General features: G+C 40.2%; 1 protein-coding gene across 1 annotated transcript in view; it reads left to right on the top strand.

Moving 5' to 3' along the window:
* The window catches only part of LOC126419489 (odorant receptor Or2-like), a 35,820-nt gene extending 8,425 nt beyond the window's left edge, over window positions 1-27,395 (top strand). The window contains exons 2-4 of the mRNA XM_050086678.1: window positions 15,198-15,297; window positions 24,429-24,530; window positions 27,090-27,395. Of these exons, the coding sequence (XP_049942635.1) occupies window positions 15,198-15,297; window positions 24,429-24,530; window positions 27,090-27,395 (508 nt within the window). The remainder of the gene's footprint in view (window positions 1-15,197; window positions 15,298-24,428; window positions 24,531-27,089) is intronic.
* Window positions 27,396-27,899: the final 504 nt, after the last annotated feature.

A 27,899-nucleotide genomic window follows, 5' to 3' on the forward strand; every position in this document is an offset into this window, starting at 1 on the left:
ATCATATTTTACCTATATTGGGTAAAATAATGAGGGTACTATTTAACTTTTTTTGCAATGTTGTTAGTGTTTACTTTGTCAAATCTTGGTGCAGTTATTTAGAGACAAATTAAGTATGGAAACATTTAATTTGCTTGCAATGTGTGCCGAGCTTCGCTGACTTTTAGACGTGGTCTATTTACAAATGTAAGCTAGAACAGCAGTAGAGCTAATATGTAAAAAATTCTTACATATTTAGATGAATTTAATGCAGTCATATGCTAACCCATAATCCATTTAAGTAGTACCAATATGTGAGCTGGTTCTATTATGATAAGTAATACAGGTAATTTAGATGTGGAAGTATTTAATTTGAAGAACCATTTGCTGTTAAAGTGTGCTAGATGTCACATATATTACAATTTTATTTTCATGGGAATTTTTATGGAGATCTTGCACATCATGAGAAGTTTTCCAACTGCGCATATAACTTATACAGACACTTCACAAACATTTAGTTTGATGGTCCATAGAGTTTGTATGTGTGGTAGTCAAATGGAAATTGTGACGAAACAGAATGATGCTTAACAGCAGTTTTTATCACTAGTACCAATATGCAAAAACATTTTAGATGCAGAGATATTTTATTTGCTTTCAAAGTGTGTCAAATACTACATACTACACAATAAATGATAAAGATTTTTTTTATTTTCGAGATATCGCTTCAGGCACTTTATTTTGAGATGTCACATCTCTCTATCATCGTATTTGGTCGCCCCATGAATGGGTGTAAACAAAGCATGTCGTTCTGCAGATGAAGTGATGTGTTATCAGAAAACACCTTCTCCCTTTCTAAAATCGAACACCTTCTTTCTTCCTGCCTGGCATTAATCGTATTGTCCATGTGGTGCCAGATTTATTATATGTTTGAGTAGTTGATTGCAATTTCAGCTAGCCATAGTTCTCAGTGCAGCAGTTTGTTCAGTCGGTTGTCACTCTTGCCATCTGCTGTATTCCTTATAGTAATGCATTATCTTCACTCCCCTCCTAAATTGGCCACAAAAGACATTATCTAATGTAGCTACACATCGTCAGATTGAATAAATTGACATATTTAGACGTAGTTGTAACATAAACATTACACCTGCATTGGTGACACATTTTTCAGACATTTTAGAATATTGTGGCATTTGACAGGCATCAGAGATGATTTAAATAATTAATTTGAGTTTTCACCTATGATACTATGTTTTATACCTAAACTAGGTCCCAATCATTTGAAATGATAGTTATCACTAAGTTTTCCTAGTGTTGCATTATCTTCACTGTCTACTCCCTCTACACGTACTTAAGAGTTCAAATCATCTTTCATAGACACCAAATTGACAGATGTAAGGGGAAAATAACATTGTGATGCCTGCTGTTAACATTGTGATCATAGGCATACACATTGCTCCTTTTTCATTGGTGATGAATTTTGCAGACATTTTAGAATATTGCAAATTAGTAAGCATCACATATGTGAAAAGTTAGTAATTTAAAGCTCTCTTTTGTCTTGCACCAACACCATATTTTGAATGTTTTTAAAAGTGCAGCGATATGGTGGGGACACTAAGGAACTGAACATAAATCAGCAGTTGATTTCATTTAGACTTTTCAGGGTTTAAAGAATAGTATTAAAAAAACTCATATCCGAGAACTATGTATTACTAATTTGTTAGTTACAGTTTACAAAGGAATCCTGATTTTCAGTTGTTTACAGAGAGTCTATTATATATGCAGTCAGTATTCGATAGCAAATGACACGTAGCTCCTAATGAAAATGCTGATGTGATAGGTGAGTCACTCCATAAACAACTTTTTTTGTAGATAGTTATCGTTCCCTTCCCCTGTGACACTCTCCCATGAATTAAGCAAACCTGTAACCATTCGTGCAGTTTCTCTCATATAGTACTTCATTATAGATAACTGCATCATCTGCAAGGTCGTTAGTATACAACATGAACAGCAAGGGTCCCAGTACATTTCTTCTGGGGCACACCTAAAGTTACTTGTACCTGTGACGATGGCCCTGATCCAAGATAACATGCTGTGTCTTTTCTACCAAAAAGTCCTCAGTTAAAATTTCTCTTGATACCCTATATCATCTTACATTTTACAATAAGCGTAGGTGCGGTACTGAGTTAAATGCTTTCCCGAAATCAAGAAACACTGCATCTACCTGGTTGCCTTGATCCAAAGCTTTCAGCATGTCACGTGAGAAAAGTGCGAGTTAGGTTTTACATGATCGATGTTTTCGAAATGCATGGTGATTGGCCTTGAGGAGATCATTATGTTCAAAACATCTCATTATGTTTGAGATCAGAATATGTTCTAAGATTCTACAACAAATAGATGTAAATGATTTGGACGGTAGTTTTGTGGTTCACTTCTACCACATTTCTTGCGGCAGGTTGCGACCTGTGCCTTTTTTCTTGAACTGGGCACGTTTCTTTGTTCAAGATATCAACGACAGATTGTAGTTAGAAGAGGGTCTAACACAGCAACACATTCATTGCAGAATTTGACAGGTTTCCATTGGGGCCTGGAAAGATTTCAGTTCAGTTTAATATTGTGACAGAGGTGTACTGTCTATGTGCACAATCATCTTCTACTGTCAGAAAAAAATATGTTATTTGTCCCGTTATTATGTTTTAAAATAATAATATTGCACTGATTATATACAGAGGTAGATAAAAATATCTTTGAAACAATTAAAAATGGAAGTTATTGGATTCTTATAAGCGATCTTTTACTTGTCAAGATCACGGAAATTTTTTATAATTATTGATAACTAGTTCTCACAAAACAGGTAGTTCTGTTTCCATCATCAACGATTTTGTGCCATTCGCTCTTTCATTTTAATACTGCACTATGATTTGTTGGAGATAGGAGGGAGGAAAGGGGAGAGGAAGAGAATTTTGAATTTCGCATTAACACAAAAACACTGATCCTCATCAATTAAGGATAACTGCAGAATATGGTGCCACTCAACGTGGCACTACACAAAACTGGCGCTAATAGAATAGACACACGACACACACGACACAGATCTGTAAGTCCACGGTATTGGTGAAAAGTTGAGAAAACCGTCCCGAAACACATGTGCTACAAAACGCCACTGTTTCCTGCGCATGTATCCCGACATCAATATGGGCTATGATCACTATGCACACGTACACAGGCCGCACAACGGGTTGGCATACTCTGGATCAAGTGGTCGAGCAGCTGATGGGGTATAGCCTCCCATTCTTGCATCAGTGCCTGTCGGAGCTCCTGAAGTGTCCTAGGGGTTTGAAGACGTGCAGCGATACGTCCACAGAGAGCATCCCAGATGAGCTCGATGGGGTTTAGGTCTGGAGAACAGGTAGTCGACTCCATTCACCTGATATCTTCTGTTTCCAGATACTCCTCCACGATGGCAGCTCAGTGGGGCCGTGCATTATCATCCATCAAGAGGAAGGTGGGACCCACTGCACCCCTGAAAAGGCGGACACACTGGTGCAAAATGACGTCCCAATACACCTGACCTCTTACAGTTCCTCTTTCAAAGACATGCAGGGGTGTACGTGCACCATTCATAATCCCACCCCACACCATCAAACCACGACCTCTATACAGGTCCCTTTCAAGGATATTAAGGGGTTGGTATCTGGTTCCTGGTTCACACCAGATGAAATCCCGGCTAGAATCACTGTTCAGACCATAGCTGGACTCGTCTCTGAACAGAACCTGGGACCACTGTTCCAGTGACCATGTACTGTGTTCTTGACACCTGGATTTAAGGGCTGTCCTGTGACCAGGGGTCAGTGGAATGCACCTTGCAGGTGTCCGGGCGAATAAGCCATGTCTTTTTAGTCGTCTGTAAACTGTGTGTTTGGAGATAACTCTTCTAGTGGCTGCGGTAAGGTCCCGAGCAAGGTTACCTGCAGTACTCCGTGGCCGTCTGCGGCCACTGATGGTGAAATATCGGTCTTCTTGTGGTGTTGTACACTGTAGACGTCCCGTAGTGTAGCGCCTGGACACGTTTCTTGTCTGCTGGAATCGTTGCCATAATCTTGAGATCACACTTTGTGTCACATGGAGGGCCCATGCTACGACCTGCTGTGTTTGACCAGCCTCCAGGCGCCCTAGTATTCTAACTATCATAACGTCATCAACATGTGTTTTTTGAGCCATTTTCAGCACACAGTGACCACTAGAAAGTCTGAAAACGCCTGCACACTTACTCACTGCACCGTACTCTGACATGCACCAACACACCTCTGTACATATGGACTGCTGTCAGCGCCACCGTGTGACGACCGCAGGTCAATTGCACCGCATGGTCATAATCCGAGGTGATTTAAACCCGGAAACCGCCCATCAGAGCGTTGTCTCACCATGTATCAGCATTATCCTTAATTTATGAGCATGAGTGTTGTTTTGTTCCATCATCTTCGATGTTTTACTGGTGATATCATTTTTAATACTTGACTGGTTGGCGATAGCGGTAGAGGGGAGGGCCCATGGCTCCCCACTGACAATGATAATATCACTAAGCATAATCGGTTCAACCTCATTCATGGTCTTTCTTATCCAGAAATTTCCTTACCCTCCTACTCACCTCGTTTACCATTTTCCTCTTCGTTCTATCTGAAGAGCTCCTGCACCAAACTCCCCACCTGAAAGAGTGTTGATACATTATCATATCAAACGTATCAATACTCTGCTACATAATGTGGAATCGAGCACTAGATGTCACAACAGGTGGATTAGGTGGATTCAGAAGTATAAAAGGATGTGCAGAGTATTGTGTTATCAGTAGAGAAGGAGTAATAGCCGAATGGGTTAGACAGGAGGGCTCAGTGACTTCGGACATGCAACAGTCATTGGATGTCACCTGACTAAGAAATAGATAGATATCGATAGATATCCAGCGATCACAGGTCCTGCAGACCGCACGCTGCTTCCACAAACTGCCTCGATTCCTTCCTGTTTTGTGCCCGGTTCCTCCAAATGTCTTCAATCCCCAGGGCTGTTAAGTCCTTCGTCAGGTCATCCCTCTAGCGCTGCCTTGGACGTCCAATGGGGCGTGTGGTGTTTGGTTTCCCCTCTAGTGCCACCTTTGCCTGTCTTCCATCTAGCATACGGGCTACATAGCCCACCCATTGTATTCGTTTGCTCTTTATTTCATTACAAACATTTCAGTCTTCGTAAAGCTGCCCAAAACGACTGCTGGCGATGTGACTGTGAAGTGGAAATGCAAAGTAACAACCACAGCTAAAATAAGAGCAGGCAGACTTCATGCAATATTGTAAAACCACACTCTGCAATGTTCGATCACTAATCATCAGACAGGGACAATCTAGCGTTACTGAATGTGGTTCTCAAAAGTCACAATAAATCAGTAGAGTGAATCACTCGTGAGTTACAAAGTACTACCAGCTAGCACAGTTACTGTACACAGGAGTTAAAAAGAATGGGGTGCAATGGTAGAAAAGCTCCTCAGAATAAACACATTCCTGTAGCGAATGCTAAGCATCACTGTACGTGATCTAAAGAGCGACGCCACAGGATGAGGAAGGACTGAAAAGGAGTGATTTTGAGTTGTGAGTCACACTGCACCCTTTGGGAATCCAATCGCAGGACTTCGATTTGTCAGAATACTGGATAACATTATCTGCAATAATGTGTAGTGCCAAAAGTGAAATGTGTAAGAGATAATGTAATGGATGGGGCGTTTTTCAAAATTAGCGGGTTGTCCTGCTATTGCGCACAAGAAAACGCTGAATGCAGCACGATATGCACAGAATTTACTGCATGGTCTACTGTGTACAGTCGACGAGCAGTTCAGCGGCGATGACTGTTTCTGTGAGAATACTAATGCAGCCTGTCGTAAAGCAGCAGCATTGAGACAGTGGTCTGAGAATAATAACGATAGTCAAATGAGATGGAATGCCCAGAGGCCGGATATGAAATAATGTAATACTTTGGAATCCATTAGAGAGTCGCCTTAACTCCAGTCACCAACGTCCAAAGTCACTGTCGTCTCTGGTTTCGCCTCTTCTGGAAGAACCGGCTGTCATTCCTCCAAAGACATCTCACTGGAAATGTCGTTAGCAGTGTCCAAGCAATCATAGAGGAAAGGGTGGACACATTCAGATTAATGTCCGTTAATAGGTGTCTGGAGACTTCCAGTCAGTTGGTGTATGCGTCAGGTAATCCACATTCTATCCAACATGGAGCATTACAGTGGATGAAATTTAGCTCTTTACACAACGCTAACAGCCTACAACACCTAGCTATCCATTAATGTAAAAAGATTTCTGTCCTATTTATTTGCTGTGTACTGTGGATGAGGCAGTGACATTTCACATTAAAAACGCTATAGCTAACTCTTCAATACACGAATACCCTACACAATGTCCTGCTTCTAGCACCAAATTGCAAATGTACCTACAGAAGCATAGCATTGTGCATTTGATAATATTTGTTTCGTGAGATATTCGTGTCTGTATTGCTTTTCAGTTGTTTCATCTTATTAACAAGCATTAAAGACGTTATTCTTTGAGGAGCTTTACCAAGTGATAGTCCTGCTGGGAACTGCTCATGCCATAAAATTAGCTATAGTCGTAAATACATACTACTGGCCATTAAAATTGCTACACCAAGAAGAAATTCAGATGATAAACGCGTACTCATTGGACAAATATATTACACTAGAACTGACATGTGATTGCATTTTCACGCAATTTGGGTGCATAGATCCTGAGAAATCCGTACCCTGAACAACCACCTCTGTCCGTAGTGACGGCCTTGATACGCCTGGGAATTGAGTCAAACAGAGCTTGGATGGCGTGTACAGGTACAGCTGCCCATGCAGCTTCAACACGATACCACAGTTCATCAAGAGTAGTGACGGGCGTATTATGACGAACCAGTTGCTCGGTCACCATTGACGAGACGTTTTCAGTTGGTGAGAGATCTGGAGAATGTGCTGGCCAGGGCAGCAGTCGAACATTTTCTGTATCCAGAAAGGCCCGTACAGGACCTGCAACATGCGATCGTGTATTACCCTGCTGAAATGTAGGGTTTCGCAGCGACCGAATGAAGGGTAGAGCCACGGATCGTAACACATCCGAAATGTAACGTCGACTGTTCAAAGTGCCGTCAATGCGAACAAGAGGTGACCGAGACACGTAACCAATGGCACCCCATACCATCACACCGGGTGATACGCCTGTATGGCGATGACGAATAAACGCTTCCAATGTGCGTTCACCGCGATGTCGCCAAACACGGATGCGACCATCATGATGCTGTAAACAGAACCTCGATTCATCCGAAAAAAATGTCGTTTTGCCATTTGTGCACCCAGGTTCGTCGTTGAGTACACCATCGGAGGCGCTCCTGTCTGTGATGTAGCGTCAAGGGTAACCGCAGCCATGGTCTCCGAGCTGATAGTCCATGCTGCTGCAAACGTCGTCGAACTGTTGGTGCAGATGGTTGTTGTCTTGCAAACGTCCCCATCTCGACCAACGCGAGCAGCAGTGTCGCGATACGATAAACCGCAATCGCGATGGGCTACAATCCGACCTTTATCAAAGTCGGAAACGTGATGGTACGCATATCTCCTTCTTACACGAGGCATCACAACAACGTTTCACCAGGAAACGCCGGTCAACTGCTGTTTGTGTATGAGAAATCAGTTGGAAACTTTCCTCATGCCAGCAAGTTGTAGGTGTCGCCACCGGCGCCAACCTTGTGTGAATGGTCTGAAAAGCTAATCATTTGCATATCACAGCGTCTTCTTCCTGTCGGTTAAATTTCGCGTCTGTAGCACATCATATTCGTGGTGTAAGAATTTTAATGGCCAGTAGCGTAGTTTACGCACAGATGTATGCGCTAATTGTGCTTCTTTCATCCTTCTTTTAGATCAAACTTAGAGAAAATTTCTCACACTATTGAGCCACCTTGTGGTGCATCACGTCATTTAGTGATTTCTCTGGTTTATTCAGCATGGGTAACTATAACCATCTTTACGTCTGAACATACCTAACTACAGGAATGAAAATTCACCATCCTACCTTAATTAGCACTCTTCATAAACCATAGGTTTTTCGACTAATTTGGTCCCATTTACGGCTAATCCAAGTCGTACATTTTTACGTTCATCACAAACTGTTGTGTACACTGTAGTCTCTTTCCGTCCAAATAATCTTTCCTCCACTATTGATTTTTCTGGTGCTAGATTACTTCATGTGCCCAATAACCAGTCTTTTTGACTAGTAATGCGGTTATCCAAATACATAGTGTCCTCGTTCTCATTCCTATTACAAATATGGTCTTATGAAACTTTTCACTACATCCAATGAAGACCATGGCCTGATTATTTTCCACAAGAAAGGATTAAATCAGGTGTGAACCATGGATTGAAGACAAGACGGCATGAAAACGGCAACAAGTAGTCTTTCAAGCATATTACAGTGAACATGTCCGTCTGGAGCTTCCGCTTTTGCTTAGCTCTCTTCACTTCAGTGTACATTCATTGTGACCCAAATGTCTACATTCTTAATTTTTGTTTAATTAAATGATGTTTTCCTCCTACAACTTTACTAGTTGTGTACAATGAAAAATTATTGACATGTAGCACCAAAATATTAAACGGTTCCGGAGACAACGCGCTTACAAGGCAATGATCAGATGTGTCATGTAGAAACCATTGTTAATTTGTTTCTCACTGTTGGTTAACTTTGAAGAAAATCTGTACGCAAACATTAGCCACCGATGTGAACCGGAAGTCAGTGTAGAAAATTAGATGTGGCATTTTTCGTGTGGTTTTTGCACTTGAAACTGCCTAGTGTGTAGCCCAGAATTCTCTGACTACGTTTCTCGCCTCTCTCTTGCCACAGCAATGCGAGTGCGGATTCACCAAGTGAAGAGACTCGAAAGTTAATTAAATATTGTTAGGGATTTACAAGTTATATTTTATCTACAACTCTCTTTCCGAATTGGTATGACATATTTATATACTAGTATGTATAAACTGAAGTCATCTACTCGCGTCCATCTATATGTGCAGGTTAATCTCAGGAACTGCTGTAGGGATATTGATCCGTTTTTGACTAACAGATAAACTGATTTGCGGGGAAGGTTTTTATACACAGTTTATAAACACTTGGTACAGATTGTCTGAATTATGACGAATGAATGTTAAGATGTGAAAGCGACGCCTTAGCCACTTAGCGAAAAGCCGCCATAACTCGAGAGAGAGCAGCAGCGCTTGAGACAGTAAGAAGCCACAGCTCGCATGTGAAGTGCTGGTCTCTCGCTAACTATAAGGCTGGACATTGAAGGTTGTGACATCGAGTCATCGATTCCCTGCTCGGTCAATATTTATCAACCAACTTTTTCATGTAGTATTCACCTGCCAATGTGAAGATTCACAGAAAACGGAACATGGCCTGCATTCCGTGTTACCCTATAGCCCATTTTTTTTTTCTTGGATAACTGGTTAGTGGGATGCTAGATGCTTAAGTGACACCTATGTGTTTGCAATCGTTCCAATTCTGTATGCACAAAGTAAACATAATATGGTACACAGGTTAGCTTCGTTTATATAATGAATGGATTACAACAGCGCAGCATATTACTCTGCTTTTAGCTTTCTGCTTTCCTTTAATCCAATGTAGATATAGACATGATTCTCTATGCGGGACTGCAAAGAAGTGTGCTGAAAACGTGTCCAAAACAGAATCGTGACAAAGCTCTCAACAATGTATCACAATGTGTACTAAACTTCACAAGAGGCGTGCTGTAACACGATCTAAGCATGTTCAGCATGTGCGAATTTTTTATGTTTTGTTTTACTTGTGTCACCACTGGTACATATTGAATCACTCACACACACACACTCGTGCATCTACGATTCTCTACAATATTTACAATGGTTGTAAATCTATTATAGAGCGCGCAGAATACCATGGCTTTTAGATGGGCAGAGGGTAGGGCATGCGTAGGGAGAACGATTGTGATAGAAGTTGCAGGCTGGCGCTGAGGAGGAAATGGTGAACTCTGGAGGAGAAGTGCCGATCTAAACTGAAGCCTACACTCAAATTTTTTGTAAGAATTAAGCGGGACCCTTTCGCGCCCACACCTGCGTGGTGATCATTCACAAAGATCTGTCACCTCTGCTTTCGTTTGTATTTAAAAAGAATTTCGCCGAAAATGCAGCTATTTATTTTCGCCTGGTTTCTTAACCATTTGTAACATTCAGAGAAATGTCATGAGTGGCGAATTTTGGGTAAAACCTACTCATTTTTCTTTTTGCGACGTTAAAATTTGTTTCTTTTGCCAAAAGTCAGCGGAGTTTACAGAGCAGAAGCAATTGCGAGTGAATTCTGAAACAATGGTTTGTTAAGTTGATAAAGTGTGGAAGTGAGGGCAAATATGGTCAGTGTCTTATGAAAAACACCTTCTCGGTACAAGATAACCGTTTTTTTCAAAAACCCTTAGCACTTCACCAGCTATCGATGGCCCTTAAAAATGAATTTCTTTCATCGAAAAAGTCTGTAGTTAGTGGAATACCACGGTAGATAATGAAGCTTAACATAATAACCATACGTCAAAACACTGTCCTCTATGCGTGCTATCATTCGCCAAAATCTCATTTCGGTACCTCAAACCGCATGTTAAATATGAGGAACGTTGTGCGTATTTCACTCTGGCTGTATCGCTGGCGCGGAGCGGTCGCAATGACTGTGCAACGCCTGATCAGTTTTCTTGAGATTGGTGACAGATAGAGACCTCCACCCAAGTCTGAAGAAATGTTCAATATGTTTTCTAAATTTCATACACAGCATACGTTAATATGCGCCAAACGCAAAGTCATAGCGACCCCTATTTTTCATTGCAAACGTTTTCGAATTTCGAGCAGTGTCTTACTGCCACGTAAATACGAGGGTTGTCCAGAAAGTAAGTTCCGATCGGTCGCGAAATGGAAACCACTGAGAAAATCCGGTAAATCTCTGAACAGATATGGTGGGCAGTGTCTCTAGTATGCCCGTAGATCGTGTCGCGTCGCTCTTTTCAGTTTTGAGTGAACAGCGAGCACGTAAAGATGCATAGGGAATAGCGTCTCCAGCCAAGTATGAGAGCCTGGTTAGAGATTTCGCCTGTGTTATGCAGCCCACATCAACTGTCGAGCAGTTCCTTCTTCATGCCAATTCTCGGCCATACATTGCAGGGGCAATGTAGACGCTTCTGCAGCGTTTACGATGAGAAGTGTTTGATCAACCACAATACATTCCGTAGTTGGCTCCACCTGAGTCTCATCTCTGCTCACAAGAACCACTGACAACGAAGACAAAATTTTTTCACAGAAAACGAGCTCCAGACCAGTGCAGATAACTGACCGAAAACATAGGCAGCTGCTTTCTGTGACGAGGATATTGGAAATTTGATACAACACTACGACAAAACCCGAAGTTGGAGCGGCGACTATGAAGAGAAGTAGGTGGAAGGTGTACCTAACTGTTAGAAATGAAATGTTTCTGGTTTTCACTGTGGCTTCCATTTCGCGACCGATCGGAACTTACTTCCGGACAATCCTCGTATCACAATAACTATGACTTTTAACGAAATGAAGGGCATATCATAATTACCGTGACATATAAATCTGCAAGTAATGCAAAACCGAAATTTTTTACTGAACACTATCGGTAAAATCGTTTAAGAAAGACTGCAGGGCGCGCGCCTCGGTTCTGTTATCGAGGAGTAGCTGAAAGGTAGTGACAAACGCTTGTCGACCTCCCTATCCAAACAAACGCATGAACTCGCCCAGCTCTTTGGACGAAAACTTGTCACTGCTTATCGGACGCCATGTTCTGTACGGTTTCTGCTCAGACCACGACGTGCTCCCATCTTTGCCGTGAGATGTCAGTCTAAACGTCAATTGTGTACGTTACACATAACTTTCGTGCCTCCACGCAACTTTGTCGCCATGCCCTGTAAACGTTGGGTATGTTGTATGGAAGTGACAATATTCACTTACTTACCGTTGTTACCTGAAGTTTGTTCGTGACCAGCAAACGAAATACGCGACGCCAGTAAAACCGCTCAGCTGAAGAAAGTCAACGCTACCTCAGTGAAGCCAGGCCGGGTTGCTACATAAATACGACATTTGCATCATGTTTATATTAATTTAGCTTCTTCTACTTATTGAAAATATGTGAAATGTTGATGAAATGCTCCAAAGTTGCATTCAGTGTGCACCATGAACATAAATAAGACAACTGAAAATCCTGGGAATAGCAGAGAGGACCTACGTTTTCACGGAAACATGGATTATAGCTAGGAATTAGCCTTGCCTGGTATCAGTATAAACTGAAGAGTGCTCTGCATATTAATACGATTTTGAAAGCTAGGAGAGGAGCAAAACAGTGTACTAGTAACTGAAATTTAAGAATGTTGTTACTGTGGCAGACATAAAACTGCGGTAATCTGTCCATAATAAGTTTCTCTGTTAATGCTTTCTAAAATGAGGGTCACTGTCGGAAAAAATTTTGACTTTGCATATTGGAGTTGGACTACACCCGTCGTACCAGAGAGAATCGAAGAGTTTGTACATACTGTCAACCTGTGTTCGAAAATAACGTAGGTAGCAATGATAGTTATAGTTATGTCATGTTCCGTAGATCATTTTTCCGACTATTTTATCGATATGATGTGATATATACACACATGAATAGTGCTAATATTAATATTACTGAAAGTTTTAGTTCTACACAACAACAAAATTTTTTTCCATTTCTGAAACAGAAACTAGTCCCTGGAGTAGAAGGAGTTGTCCAAATGAAATGATTTTAAGCTAGATTTAAAACTTGATCTGCTAGTTGCCAGACACTTTATGTTGTTGGGCAAATGATCAAAGATTTTTGTGGCTGAATAATGCACTCTTTTTAAGTAACTGACAGCTTCAATAACGGATAGGAAAGATCATTTTTTCCCTCTACTGCTGTACGTATGTACATCACTGTTCTTCGCGAATTGAGATGGATTATTTGTTACGAATTTCATTAGCAAATATATGTACAGTGATCGTGCAGTTAAAGCACCTACCCCCTTGAAAAGGTGCCTACATGACGTCCTTGGTTGACCACCACTAATTATTCTCACTGCTCTCTTTTGTGCAGTCAATACTTTATGTCTAAGTGCTGAGGTACCCCGAAAACTATTCCATAAGACATTATTGAGTGGGAATATGCAAAGTACTTTAGGAGGCTGATCTGTTTATTACCAAGACTCTCGATTATATGAAGAGTGAAAGAAGCTGAACTTAGTTGTTTGAGAAGCTCACTAATATGCTTCTTCCAGTTCAAGTTGTCATCAATGTGAACACTGTAAGTTCCCGTCTCCTTTGAGATTATATGGGTTAATTAATGCTTATTTTGTTACAATCCTCTTGTTCTAGTTGGCCGTGTATATCGAGACTTCGTTCATTGTTAAATGCAGTGGTGTGGTACTAACTGATGGAGACACATTAAGAACTGGTAAAATTTAATTTATTTCCTTTATCACTCTGCACAAACATAAACACACTATTATTCAAACTGTGTGCCACTACTATTAAATATAGAGATAAATCCTTCGCTACGCAACCGCCTTTGGCTCTCACAGCCTACACCGTCCACCGCCTCTCAACAACTGCTTCTGCTTGCGACTCTCTGCGCCAATGGGCATTGTCGCCCTCCAAACAACAACAACTTACAGATACTACACACCAGTACCCTCACAACAGCCAAAAATGTGGAGAAATCTACCCTGCTGACTGAGCCCAGTTCATACGCTACATCAATTGTCGATGTGACTCTATTCAGTGTACAGAACTGGATATAGTGCGTTTTTTTTCAAAATTAAGAAAGAGTCCATTTTCTGAGAACCACTTAATAATTCTTTGAAAGACATCCTTAACAATATCTTCAGCTGTTTTTTCTGGAATAGGATTTATTATAACACTCGAGTCATCTGCAATAAGTAGTAGTTCCGCTTGCTGAACGTTAAGTGGGAGGCCATTCACACGAATAAGGAACAGCAGAGGACCTAAAATTGAACCCTGTGGGACTCCCTTTGTGATACCTCCCCATACACTAGAATTTACCACCATCTCAACATTATTTGTGCTACTCAGCACAACTTTTTGCTTTCTGAACTATCTACTCTGACCATTGGCTTTATTATAAATGTCTGGGTGCAGGCATAGGTCTCTGCAATCACATTTGTTTGTTTTTCACATATGAAAAAAGCGTTGTTGTGTCTTTCAAGTCATTTTCAACGTTAGGCTGGCCTGCAACGCATTGCTATGTACAATTCACTAAAATTAGTGATCTTATTCTTTGCATCTGAAACAACCATCTCAGTTCATCTAATGCACAATCGCTTTGTCTAACACGGTAATGGTACTTTCCGACATCAGTCGCGAAGGCGACTGAAAATCAAATGTGGCAATACCACTCACTAATTCTTCAGCGATGTAACTATACTTTCTTGGCCGCCATTGAGTATTTCAGTCGTTTCTAACCATATGTCTATACTACTTAAATGTTTATCTACAGTTATAGCAATCATTTCGCACATAACATAACTTCACGCATTTTCTGTTGATGGTCCAGTAGTCATCTATTGTACATCATATTAGCAAACGACGAAACATCACTTGCATAGTTTCAACAGTTTTTGAAGTTAAAAGTATAGTTACAACGGTGTGGAACCAAACATACGCCAAAAATTAGAAGAAAGTACTAAAAATGAATATTGTTGAGTCTGCGTTTTTAACAAACCCTTGAATCCAGACAACTCTTCAAGCGACATTCCGCCGAAAGTAAGACGACAGCATTTCTCTGATCACTCGCAGAAATCGCCGCAAAGGCGACGATATTCAGGAGTACCTATCTCTTATTTACAGCTGCCAGAAAATAGGTTTTCGCTAAAGTTTGTAGATAACTTCCCTGTATGGACAGCTGAGATTTGGCTTGCGTAATTCAAGTGGTGTTAACGATTGGTGGCAAAAAAAAATTGTGCGGTTGATCATTTCGGATAGCTTAAGAGAGTCCTTGGGTTTAAAAGTTTATGTGTTTCATATGAAGGATGATGAGAACTTTTTAGTTCAATAATTCATTGAATTCATTTTCATGTTCCAGGTTCGTCAGGCATCTAAATGGCACCATGAACCCAATAGCAATGACGCAGTTTGTCTTCAGCGTCCTCGTCGCCTGTTTGGCGCTGTTCCAGGCTACATACGTAAGGTCTTTCATTATGTTTCGTTATACAGGGCGACAATTGTTGAACTAGGTGAAGAAAACGTAAATTAATTACAAACTACGGAGTGCACACACTTTATTCAGCATGTAAACTTTACTACAGATATTCGGATTTAGATTATGGCATGTTCGATATGCCTGCCACGTGCCTGCGTCATATCATAGCCAATCGATGATGTGGGCAGACAACAGCGGAATTCTACATGACCCGCTGAAGTTTCGGAACATCGATGCTGTCGACGACCTCGTGAATGGTTTTTTTTCAGCTCAGAAATTTTTTTCCAGTTATTGCTGTACACCTTGTCTTTAAATATAGCCCCACAAAAAGGAATCTCATGTATTCAGATCTGGAGAATATGGCGGCCAATCAAGATTCATGCCAGTGGCTTCTGGGTACCCCATAGCCAGAATGCGGTCCCCAGAGTGCTTATTCATGACATCAAACACTCCTGCTTCAATGGAGTCGAGCTCCGTTTTGTATGAACCTCATCTTGTGGAAATCAGGGTTACCTTGAATAACGGGGATGAAATCATCTTCTAAAACCTTCACGTACCGTTTGACAGCTACCGTGCCATCAAGGAATATCGCACCGATTATTCCGTGACTGAATATTGCACACCACACAGTCCCCCAAGTGCCCCAGTTTTGCTTACTGCTTATAGCTTATTGACGAATCCATTCAAATGAAAATGGGTTTTGTCACCAAACCATACTAATTCCCATCATTCCACGTGGCCAACCGTACAGTTTGAACGTCCTAATGCAAACTGTTTAGAAGTTACGACGATTTTATTTCATATAGTTCAATAATTGTCGCCTTGTATCTATGGCTACACTCATGAGCAGCTGTTGTAGAGGAAGTAGCGATCCGTTTCTCCTTGATGACGGCTGCTACCCGTCATTAAACTTGGGACAGTCACCCTCACCCAGGACAATCCAATTCCTGCCCACTACTCAAGCAGACAGACTACAGAGGTACTAAAAAATACTGTTCATTGGTTGTTTCGACACTTAGGTCATTCTCTGTAGGCCATATTACATCTTAAGCGATGACATTATCAGTATGAAGTAGGAGCGTTAGTGGAAGACCTGGCGTTGTGGAGGCTCGTACTACATACTGACACTGTCATTGCCTGTGAAAGAGGGCGATGCCTCATAAATTTTTCTGATTTTACTGAAATCTAATAAACATTATGTAAAAGCAATACTAATAATGTGTACTGATTTCCCAGACAGATAAGCCAAAAGTTCCGAAAATAAATTTTCTGCGATTTAATAGATATTACACAACGAGAGAAAAGGTGCAAAGCGGTATAATTTATAAGCAGGTCTTCTGATTTGGACAACTTGTATTACAAGTTGTACAACTAAAAATTTAACAATAGCAAGAGATACAGAAAGTTGGTGTTTGACTATCTATTCTAATTTTGAAGATATTAGCAGACTAATTTGAGCTCTTTACACACATTCATTATCTAAAATATTAGTCCACTATTGGACTTAAGCTAAACAATTTTAGATACTCATTCCGATGTGCAAGTATCACAATAAATTAGCTTTTCTTCAGGCTCACCATCACATAACGGGTATAGACCGATACACTGCATTTGAGGACCTTAATTATTTCTTGTTCCTTGTCAACTTCGCAGATCTTGCAGACAAGTTTGAAGACGTATTGCCACGTCTGGTATTGTCACGTTTGATTATGTCAGTTTTAACTTTGATAGGCTTTCTTTTGTCTTTCTCAGATCCTTTCTCAAAGAAAAGCCACCTGTAAACACTACTGGCGATTTCAACAGCAGGAGATGTTGCTCTGCTTCTTAATCTTATTCATACAGCTGGGGTAAGGGAGATATCTTGTGGATCTACTGACACTCTCCAACAATCTTTTTTTGTGCGAGTTGAAGACTTCAGGAATGCACAGTTTAAAGTTAGTCTTGATATGCTAGCCAGTTCCTGACTTGCCTTGTCACTCGCATCTGACTGTGGATGGGATTTAGTCACAAAGAAGTCTGACTCCCGAAAAACGTATGGATCCAATGAACAGATACCAGATTTTGAAAAGCCACTTATAGAATTTTGTTCATCCCTGTTCTGCCATATGACTCTTCTAACTGCTGATCAATCCATGTCTTACTAATACAGCTGTCACAATCTGGACGAAAGCATTGTCAGGGGGTTGGTTGTAGTAAGCAACGTCTAGTGGCTATAGTCTGTGAGTGGTGTATGGAGGCAGGCAAAGCATGTCTGTACCATTATCTCTAGCTAAAGTTATAGCAGCAACACATATGGGACGTACAGACGTTAGAAGGACTAATAGATGAAATCAATTGTTTACACGTGTATAGTGAATATTATTTTAAAATGTACCGTTGCAGTTTATGAGAAAAGAGGTTGTAGAGTTTATAAGACGACCCAATACTTTTTAAACTTACTTTTTATTTCACAGAAGTAAGAGCGATTTAAAATGTTCCTGTGCTATTTATCACTACCTGTTTTTCTTGTTTTCCTTTTCGAATTCCTCTCCCGTGGCGACCACATCATCTCAGAGTATCACTTGCCACCTACGACCTCAATTGTTTCTTGGATGTATTAGAATCTCTGTCTTCCTTCACAGTTTTTGAACTCTACAGCTCCTTCCAGTACTATGGAAGTCGTTCCCAGATGTCTTAACAGATATTCTATCATCCTGCACCTTCTGCTTAACAGTGTTTTCCACATGTTACCTTCCTCTCCGATTCTGCGCAGAACCTCCTCAGTCCCTACCTTATCAGTCCACCAAATTTTCAACATTCGTCTGTAGCACCACATCTCAAATGCTTCTTCGATTCTCTTCTGTTCCGGTTTTCCCACAGCCCATATTTCACTACCACACAATGCTGTGCTCCATATGTACAGTCTCAGGAATTTCTTCCTCAAATTAAGGCTAGATACTTGTAGACTTCTCTTGGGGTGCCCTTTTTGCCAGTGCTAGTCTGCATTTCATTCCCTCCTTGCTCCATCCGTCATTCGTTATTTTGATGGCTGGGTAACAGAATTGCTTAACTTCAACTACTTCGTGACCATCAGTCGTAATGTTAAGTTTCTTGCCGTTCTCAATTCCGCTGCTTTTCGTTACTTTTGTCTTCCTTCGATTTACTCTCAATCTATATTCTGTATACATTAGACTGCTCATTCCATTCAGCATATCATGTAATTATTCTTCACTTTCACTCATTATAGCAATGTCATGAGCGAATCGTATCATTGATATCCTTTCACCTTGAATATTAATACCACTTCTGAACCTTTCTTTTATTTCCATCATTCTTCCTTCGATATTCAGATTGAACGGTAGGGACGAAAGACTACATACCTTTTTAATAAGAGCACTTCGCTCTTGGTTGTCCACTCTTATTAGCCCCTCTTCACTCTTGTATATGTTATTACCCGTCTCTCCCTGTAGGTTACTTCTATTTTTCTCAGACTTTCGAACATCTTGCAAGACTTTACATTGTCGATCACTTTTTCCAGGTCGACAGATCCTATGAATGTGTCTTGATTTTTCTTCAGTCTTTCTTCCATTATCGGTCGCAACGTCAGAATTGCTTCTCTGGCGCCTTTACTTTTCCCAAGGCCAAACTATAGATCATTCAACATATCCTCAGTTTTATTTGCCATTCCTCTTTATATTATTCTTGTCGGTAACTTTGATGCATGAGCTGTTAAGCTGGTTGTGCGATCATTTGCGCACATCTCCGCTCATGCAGTCTTCGAAATCGTGTGGATGATACACTGTGTTTCCAACAGTCAGATAGTATGTCGCCAGACTCATACATTCCACACACCAACGTGAATAGTCATTTTCTTGTAACTTCCGTCAAAGATTTTAGAAATTCTGATGGAATGTTATCTATCCCTTCTGCCTTATTTGATTTTAAGTCTTCCAAGGCTCTCTTAAATTCTGATTCTAATGCTGGATCCCCTATCTCATCTACATCGACTCCTATTTCTTCTTCTATCAAAACAGACATATCTTCCCCCTCATAGACATCAGCACCCCCTAATCGCTCTCTCCTCTGCATTTAACAGTATAATTCTCGATCTACCCTTAATGTTATCACCCTTGCTCTTAATTTCACCGAAGGTTATATTGGTTTTCCTATATTCTGAGTCAGTCCTTACAACAATCATTTCTTTTTCGATTTATTCACATCACTGACTATAAATTATCTCTCTAAGCATCAGTAAGTATACACTTTGACAGCTTCACAAACGGGTATCTAGTTCCTCATAGGACAAAATGAACTTGAACGACTCCCCGCCAAATTCTCAACGGTCTCGCGGTCTTGTATGCCCAGCGACTAGGCACAACACATTTTGGTCAGTATGCAGCATCACTGTGCAGGTAGTATACTAGATGTGTTTGTGGTAAATTTTAAAAGGTGACTGAATTGATAAATCTTTAATATCGATATTGTCTATTGAGAATGACGTATGTATAGATACCGATGTAGCCAGTAAATAATATTGTCAGCATCACTGATAACTTCCATAGTCACCTCTAGTGTGTTCGTTGAGGCTATTTGACAAGACAGGAAACATGATTACAGAGATAGGTCGGGGACCGCGCCTCCTACCAAAACATTCCCTCAATGCTATATTTCTATTTTCTCCACATCCTCTCCCAACAAAACTACAGTCACCTCCTCTTATTCGGCGGTTAAATCTGGCCACTTATATACCCACCCCACCAAATCTAGCAGTGCCTGCCTTTCGTTTCTTTGTCAGGGCTCCTGTTCTCCCTACTCACCTCCATCCACATCCAGAGACTTTGTTGCGACCTCTCCCTCATCACACTTCCACACCCGTCAACAAAACATCCTCTCATATAAAACCCAGACTTGGTGGTTGCCAAAAATCTACAGATCCGTAATACTTTACCTCTGTAGTCTAGGTAAATTATTCAATTCTTATTCTCCTCTGTGTAAATACCTGCTACAGTCAAAAAATGTTTTAACGAACAAAACATTTTCCACGTTTCATTTCTGTGAAACATTCGCTTTTTAATAGTTTAAAATTTTTTGCTATGTTTGAATTTTTTTCTAATTGTTTGGTAGAAGAGGGATTGTATCGTAACCTTTAAGAGCCGAACATCACACGTATATTGTAACATAGAAAAAAATAGTCAAAGCTGTGTAAACAGCAAACACATCTCGCTGAGTGGAGTCTCGCATGTGCTTAGTATGACAGAGGTCAGGTGGCATGGACGCTCAAATAGGCATTTGTAAGTATATGTAGTTCTCTTTAAACTCGTCTAACATACGACAGAGTGAAGGCTTTCACGATCGGGTGACATTCCTTCTGGTAAAGTTTTCGGCGCATAAAGTCGTGGTCGTAGAAACTCTTATATTCCTAGCTCCCAGAATAGGATCAATCGAGAGAAGTGTGAACACACGGCAAAGGAATACAAAAGATACCACTACGGAAAATAGAAAAGTAGGCTGTAGCAGACAATGCGCTTCAGTCAGGAAGTCATGGAGTGAAGTTTTCTGAAACCACAACTTTATCTACGGCGACGAACTATTATCTACGGCTGTGTAGAGAAGCCATTGAAATATACAAATATAGGGATAATTTTAATAGGAAAGAAGAGACCATGAAACTTAGCGACATAAGGACAGTACCTCTGCAGAATCGCTAAACAGTTTTGTATCGTTAACAGAACGACAATCGGTAATTAATGTTTATCTTTGACAAGTATTGTCACTGCTTATCACGTATAACTCCGGCCACGTACTCTATCTGCAATATACATTTCGCTCTCAGACTTCAGACGTGTCAGTCGGCAACAGACAACGAAGGAACAACGCCTCTGAAGATGTACTGCGCAATTTTGGACGAAACGTTAGAGTCAGAAGAGTTTCGTAAGCCACGGCCTTATAGCCCGAGAGGTTTACCAGCATAAATTCATCTGGTCGTGAAAGCCTTTATTCTGTCATCAGAGGCCTCTACGGGGCGCCTTTCTCAAAATCATTCAGGTGTTGGAATCTTTCCGTAAGCAGAGAGCATATTTAATTTGTACTTTAACTCTCTCGTAGCGTTGTAAATCGTCCTCAATACCTAATTCTGAAGAGGATTTTCAGGACAGCCCGGGATCATCGGCTTTATAATTATACGGAAGCAGCACTACTTCGAGTAAGGATACATTATACAAGACTAGAGATGGATTGTCTTGACCGTGAGTTACTGCAACTGTATTTATTTTTAACGTAATGTACATACAGATCTATGGAACAAAACAGATTACCTTGTGTTTAGATCTATGAGATCTGTGACAGAAATAACAAATTTTTGATATAAGAAGAAGTTCGAAAATTTACAAACTTATATAGAAAATGCAGACAATACAGTGATTTCTGATACTGTTATTAACAAGTCAGGGACAGTGTTATCTCACGACTGCCCTTGCAAAACGAGAAAACTACACTATAAAACCGACGAAAGTACCAGTTGAAGATATTACAACGAATGTAGAAGCATCTATACGTATTCTCCTCAAAGAAACGGCTAATGCAATCCGGACTGAAAACTTCAAAGTGTTGTGCCTCAGTAAGCCTTTGGAAAGGCTCTTAGAGATTTAAATGCGGGGGAAGAGATAGTGATTATTTCTGCTGATTAGGGGAATGCTACTGGTCTTATGAACAAAGAGGATTATCGGAGCAAAATTTTGAATCTTTTAACGTCAGGATAGTGCAAAAAACTTATGAAAAATCTTACCGCCAGCGTATTGAGGAAAACAAATAATCTGATAAAGTCATCTACTTCCACTCAAAAAGAAGAAAAAAGAGCTTTATTGAAGACAGAAGCTTTGTGTCCTAAGCTTAATGGTCTACCCAAAATTCATGAAATTAATCTCTGAGACCCATGGTTAGGGCTGTCAATTCTCCCACGTATGAAATATCAAAGTACCTGGCACCTCATTTACAGCCATATATTGAGAGCAGTGACTCATATACAACAGACTCGCGTCATTTTATAGAGAAGACTGATTGGTTAATTCTGTCTCCTGAAGATATATTGTAAGTTTCGACGTACTGCTTCTGTTCACTACGATACCAGTCAAAGAAATTATGATTTTTATAACAGTTATTTTTACTGCAGGTTTGTCTGCTCTTTTAAGGTATTGCCTTATTTTCAGTGAGTACTAGTAGGATGATAAATTTTATGAGCAACTTTACGGTATAGTTGTTGGTAACCCACTAGGTCCTGCAATAGCTGATTACTATGTGGAGAAATTCGAACAGTCAGCTTTAGAAAAACCAAATAACGAATCATCTCACTGGTATCGGTCTCTGAATGACACATTTGTGGTCTGGATACACGGTGCTAAAGATTGGACGAATCGTTTGGTTGTCTACGTAAAATAAATCCAAAATACAGTTCAACATGGAAATAGGTGAAATACGATGCTTATATTGCAGAGCATGGACTTCAGTCAGAGAGTCATGGAGTGAAGTTTTCTGAAACAAAACTTTTATTACTTCAACGAACTATTATCCACGGCTATGTAGAGACGCTATTGAAATATATAAATATAGGGATAGTTTTAGTGGGAGAGAAGAGATCATGAAACTTACCGACATATGGACACGAGCTCTGCAGAATCGCTAAACAGTTTTTATCGTTGACAAGACGACAATCGACAGTTAAGTTTTATCTATGACAGCTATCATCTCTGGTTATCATGTGCATCTCAGGCCATGTTGCTTTTTCTGCAGTATATATGTCATTCTAAGACCCAATTTTCATTTCATCAGACCATCCCTGGTAGATGAACCGGGGACGTATAAACGACAGAGGGGCTTCGTCCCCGCCGTAGCCCTCAGTGGTTCACAACCCACAACAGGACACAGCAGTCCACTCACCCCACCTGCGCCCCACATCGAACCCAGGGTTATTATGCTGTTCGGCCCCCACTGGACATCAGTTTTAAAGTGGCTAGTGAAATGAATGTCGGTAAGTCATTTAAGATCAAGAATGGACTACCCCAAGATTTACTTCTAGCATCATTAGTCTTCAACCTTTACACTAGCGTCGAAAAAAAATTCGTATAAGCTGATGATCTGACCATAGCGGTGGAAAATGAACCTCTTGGGAAAAGGGTAATGAACGTGAGACAATTAATAGCCGTAGACGTTGGCGTTTCTGCCCAAATCCATCTAAGAGTGAAGTTTGTGCAAGTAAACAGCTGAAAGTATTCTTTAACGAACAGAAGTTGAAAGTTGGCTTCCATCATAAATATCTGAGCATTGCGATGGATAGCTACTCAACCTATGAAGAGTATTTTAAAAATGTTGGTCAGAAACTAGAGACAGGAAATAATATTATTAGAAAATTTAGTTTTTGATCGTGGGGAGCAAATGCATCCACACTTAGAACAGCAGCAAGATCACAAGTCTTCACCGTTTCAGAATATTGCATCCCAATCTGGCTAGAAAGTTACCATACCGGCGAGGTAGGCGTGCATTTCCATGAATCTAGAGTAAAATTGCCGGTACGTTAATGTCTACACTGATAGCGTGGCTCTCCGTCGTCAGTAACATAGCTCCAACAAAGCTAACATGCCAAAAAACAACTATTGATGAATACGACAGACATGCCACACAAAAAATTTACCTCTTCAATATGTAGCAATGAAATTATCAAATACACGCTAGAAATCGCGGAAGCCAATATAGAACCACAGCCAAGTAAGGGATAGAAGACATTTAACCTAATGCATTATTAAACTTTCAAAACATAAAACAGTTTCTTACTCCTATAAAATTATGGCTGGATTGCTTACTACCAATTCCGACAATTTCTTTTTGATATACTATGACAAATAAGTTATGTTAATGGTATTCTGTTTATGTGGGACCTTCTGCATGATGAATATCTCTGCCTTACAGTTCCCATACTAACTATTGGCTTTTTTTTCTGGCACCTTGGGCTCCTTCATTGTGTACTTGCACTTACTACCGATTCACGTTTTTGACTGAGCACACAAATGAGTATGGTAGATATGGTAGCTAGCAATATTAAAGAATTTGTTTCTGATTCTGAATTTTCGTGATTTCCTTCTACAGAGCGCTGACATCACGGCAGTTATTAGATGCGTCTCTTTTCTTCCCATTCCTGGAGGTCAGGTGTATCTCTATTGTTGGGCTGCTCACCATGTAACAGAACAGGTGAGAACTATGCTACATTAAATTGCTTTCTATTACTATTTACTTTCACTTTTTTCCTTCTCTTCTTTGTGAAACATCCCACATACTCCCCCTATAAGTGTTCATTTACATATGGTACCTGGCTCTTCAATAAAAGTGACGGTGATACTAACACAGATATTGCACAGAACCCCGCCAGGTAAAAACCTGAGTGGAATGACATTTTTCACTACGGAATACTTTTTATCCAGGTATACAGATTCAACATGAGTACGTTGTGTGTCCTGAGTGGTAATGGATGGTTGGGAACTGATACCTTTCGCTTTAAATTTTGTTGATAAATTTCACACATGACAAAACGCAGTAATTTCGTAACCCACCTACTAGCCCAAGAAACATAATGTTAAAATAATCATAGTGTGATAAGTGTGATTAATCAGATGCACAAAGAAGTTTTACCTACTAGAACTCTGCTCACGATTCGCTTGGTTACCTACCTAAAATTATAGACGTGATAGTAATTGTAAGGCCTGAATAAATACTACTGCTTTCTTTTTTGGATGTATTTGGTTCAAACAAATCACACAGGTAGTTCCGAGCTACAATTACTTCACACATTGTCAGACATAATTCTTCGCATCAAGAAGCAAAGCAGTTGATTTTGTTTCTTTTTGTAAACAGTCAGCAACAGAATAAAGTGGATAAGCGCAAATATAAGGTCTCATCAAGATTTACTTAGCGTCTGACAGTAAAATATAGGAAAACCGCCTGAGAGCTGTATGATATCACCAAAACATGTATGAATGACGAGAGAAAAAGAAGGACTGGTGTTTCCTCAAAGTAAAATCTTCAAAACAAATTTATTGATCTAGTAGAGGAGAGCTGGGCAAAGAGGCCAGTCTCAGGTAGTCATATTTTTTAAGGTCCATGACCTTAGTAGGTAATGCACAGAAAGAAGTGATTACAATCTGGTCTTATTGAAGTATAATATCGAACAGCTACATTACCTTAGGGCCAAATTAAGTGCCTTAAGCAATTCCATTTTTACAAAGTGTTAAAGTGGCCACTTTCCCTGACATGAGCGAGGAAAGTGGCCACTTAATATTAAACTTAAAAACAAGGGATAAAAAGGTATGTTAACAAAGAACAAAATACATTTTATTCTAAAATATGAATAGATTTAAAATATTTCCACTTTTCACAAATAAATGTCAAACTGTGTTCCTCAATTTCTTTGCAGAGTTCGTGGGCCCATAGCGAGCAGAGTTGGCATTAAATCCACTGCCCTTCTGTCCTTGGACCTGTAAATTTTTCTTAGCAATAAGTTCACTCATTGTCTGCATCCTTGTCGTCAAATAGAGCCCTTTCCTGTTCCTGGCACTCTTCTTTTTATGACCCTTAATCTCTTCGATTTCTTTGCGTTTCTCCTTCTTCTTAGTTTCTTTTTCCTCCTCTTTCCTTATTTGTCGCTCGTATGTCATTGTTGTAAGTACTTGATGTAAGTGTAGTCCTTCTTACGACCACTGCTGTTAACGTTTACCTCCCTGCACAAGGTGGCCAGAAGCCGCCATCGAGATGGCCACGTTTCCAGGACTGACGCCGTTACACAGAAGCTGCATACCATTACCAGAATTTCATCAACTAAAGTAGAATTCTGGAGTCCAGATGTGACAATTTCAACACAATTTCATTAAAAAGACGTAAGTGACTTTCCCACTCCACAATAAATACAACAAATGACCGCTTACCTTCCATTTGGGTAGCTAAATTAAAAAAAATATATCTGACGAGTAGCATGCTAGACAGGTTAGGTAAACGTAAACATGATCCGTAGTAAGCTGTAACGTGAAATTTATTTAATCGTGCGATTAGCAGAATTCGACAAAGTGTCATTGTAACATCCGTATTTCATGTCATTTTCAAATGCAGGCTAAATACAGATGTTAAAAATGTGCTTGACAATGACGCTTAGTCGAAATTAGCTAATCGCACGATTAAATAAACATAGCATTACAGCATATGCCGACCATGTTTAAGTTTATTAAGCATCTGTAGGGTGTTTATCCCCACAATTACAAAATTTTAAAGACAGGTTAGACTTCACGGGCTGACTCGACCCTCAAGGGAGAATAAGTTAAATCATTTCCCACAGCATGCCAACACCCTATAGCCCCCAAACCCAAATGACCACTTTTCCAGTCCCTCCCCTACACATGGACGCTAATAGTGAGCTTACATAAACAAAAATCACCTCAAGACAAGTATATCACGAATGACACATATTCATCATGAAGAGAATAACACTCACTATCTGCAGAGTTGGTTAGGTTCACTACTTGGCGTCTGCTATTGTCCGATGAACGAAACATTTAATGACTAACGATGCAACTAGCGTGCAAGTTCTTATTGCTTACATTCCTTGTTTCTATTAACGTAGGCTTCGCAGATGATGCAATATTTTAGTCACTAAGGTAAACTGATTACTTGGATAACCATCTGCAGGAAGAAAATTAGTCTCTTAAGTCGGAGAAGTAAAACAAGTTACGGGATTTACAGTTTTCATTTTTCCGTTGTCAATAGGCGGAGGCGGTTTCGACAGCAGCGTACGGCTGTTCGTGGGTGGACGCGGGAACACGCTTCAAGCACGCTCTGAGGATCCTCATCAGCCGCGCCCAGAAACCGCTCATTCTCACAGCCGGATACATCTATCCGATCAACAGGGAAGCGTTTCTTTCGGTCAGTACGTATAAGCTCATCTGCTGCATCGCACAACAGCCTCTTGAAGCAATAGAATTTACCGGCATGGGTATCAGTTTCTTTGGTGGTTGTTATGGGCCAAAAGTCTATACATCTCTTACAAATAGCAGACTTCTGCCTAAATGCTAATTTCAAGTTATCAGTGTAAAGCAATAATTCTGAATAGTCTATCCGCATCTGTACACAAATGTACCAGCTACCCATACATTCACTTAGCAGTTAACTGTAAGTTCCGATGCTCAATAATGCTGCGTTACCAGTATCCGTGTGTTTAATGAGTATGGAAATGCATTGTTCACACTTAAATCACTTTCAGAACAGCACTGCTACAATTTGTACTTATGTAGTTTGAATGAAACGTATAGACATTTGTCTATCACGCCAGCTAAATAAATGAAAATTATCTTCTCATCATAATGGTGGATCCCCAGTTAAAAATTTGTTAAAACCGTAACTCACTAGCAGTTTTAACAGAAATTTTATCATTATTTTACTCCATTAATTTACTCTAGAGATACCAGTAACATTTACAACAGTTTTCAGTTGTGTGTCTCTTTCCACGACCAGATACGATGGCAAAGCAAAAATGTTTCTGCTTGCTGGTGTGAGACAACATTTTTATTCTAACAATGT

The sequence above is a fragment of the Schistocerca serialis genome, chromosome 9 (assembly GCF_023864345.2).
Source record: "Schistocerca serialis cubense isolate TAMUIC-IGC-003099 chromosome 9, iqSchSeri2.2, whole genome shotgun sequence".
In the NCBI taxonomy this organism is placed as follows: Eukaryota; Metazoa; Arthropoda; class Insecta; order Orthoptera; family Acrididae; genus Schistocerca; species Schistocerca serialis.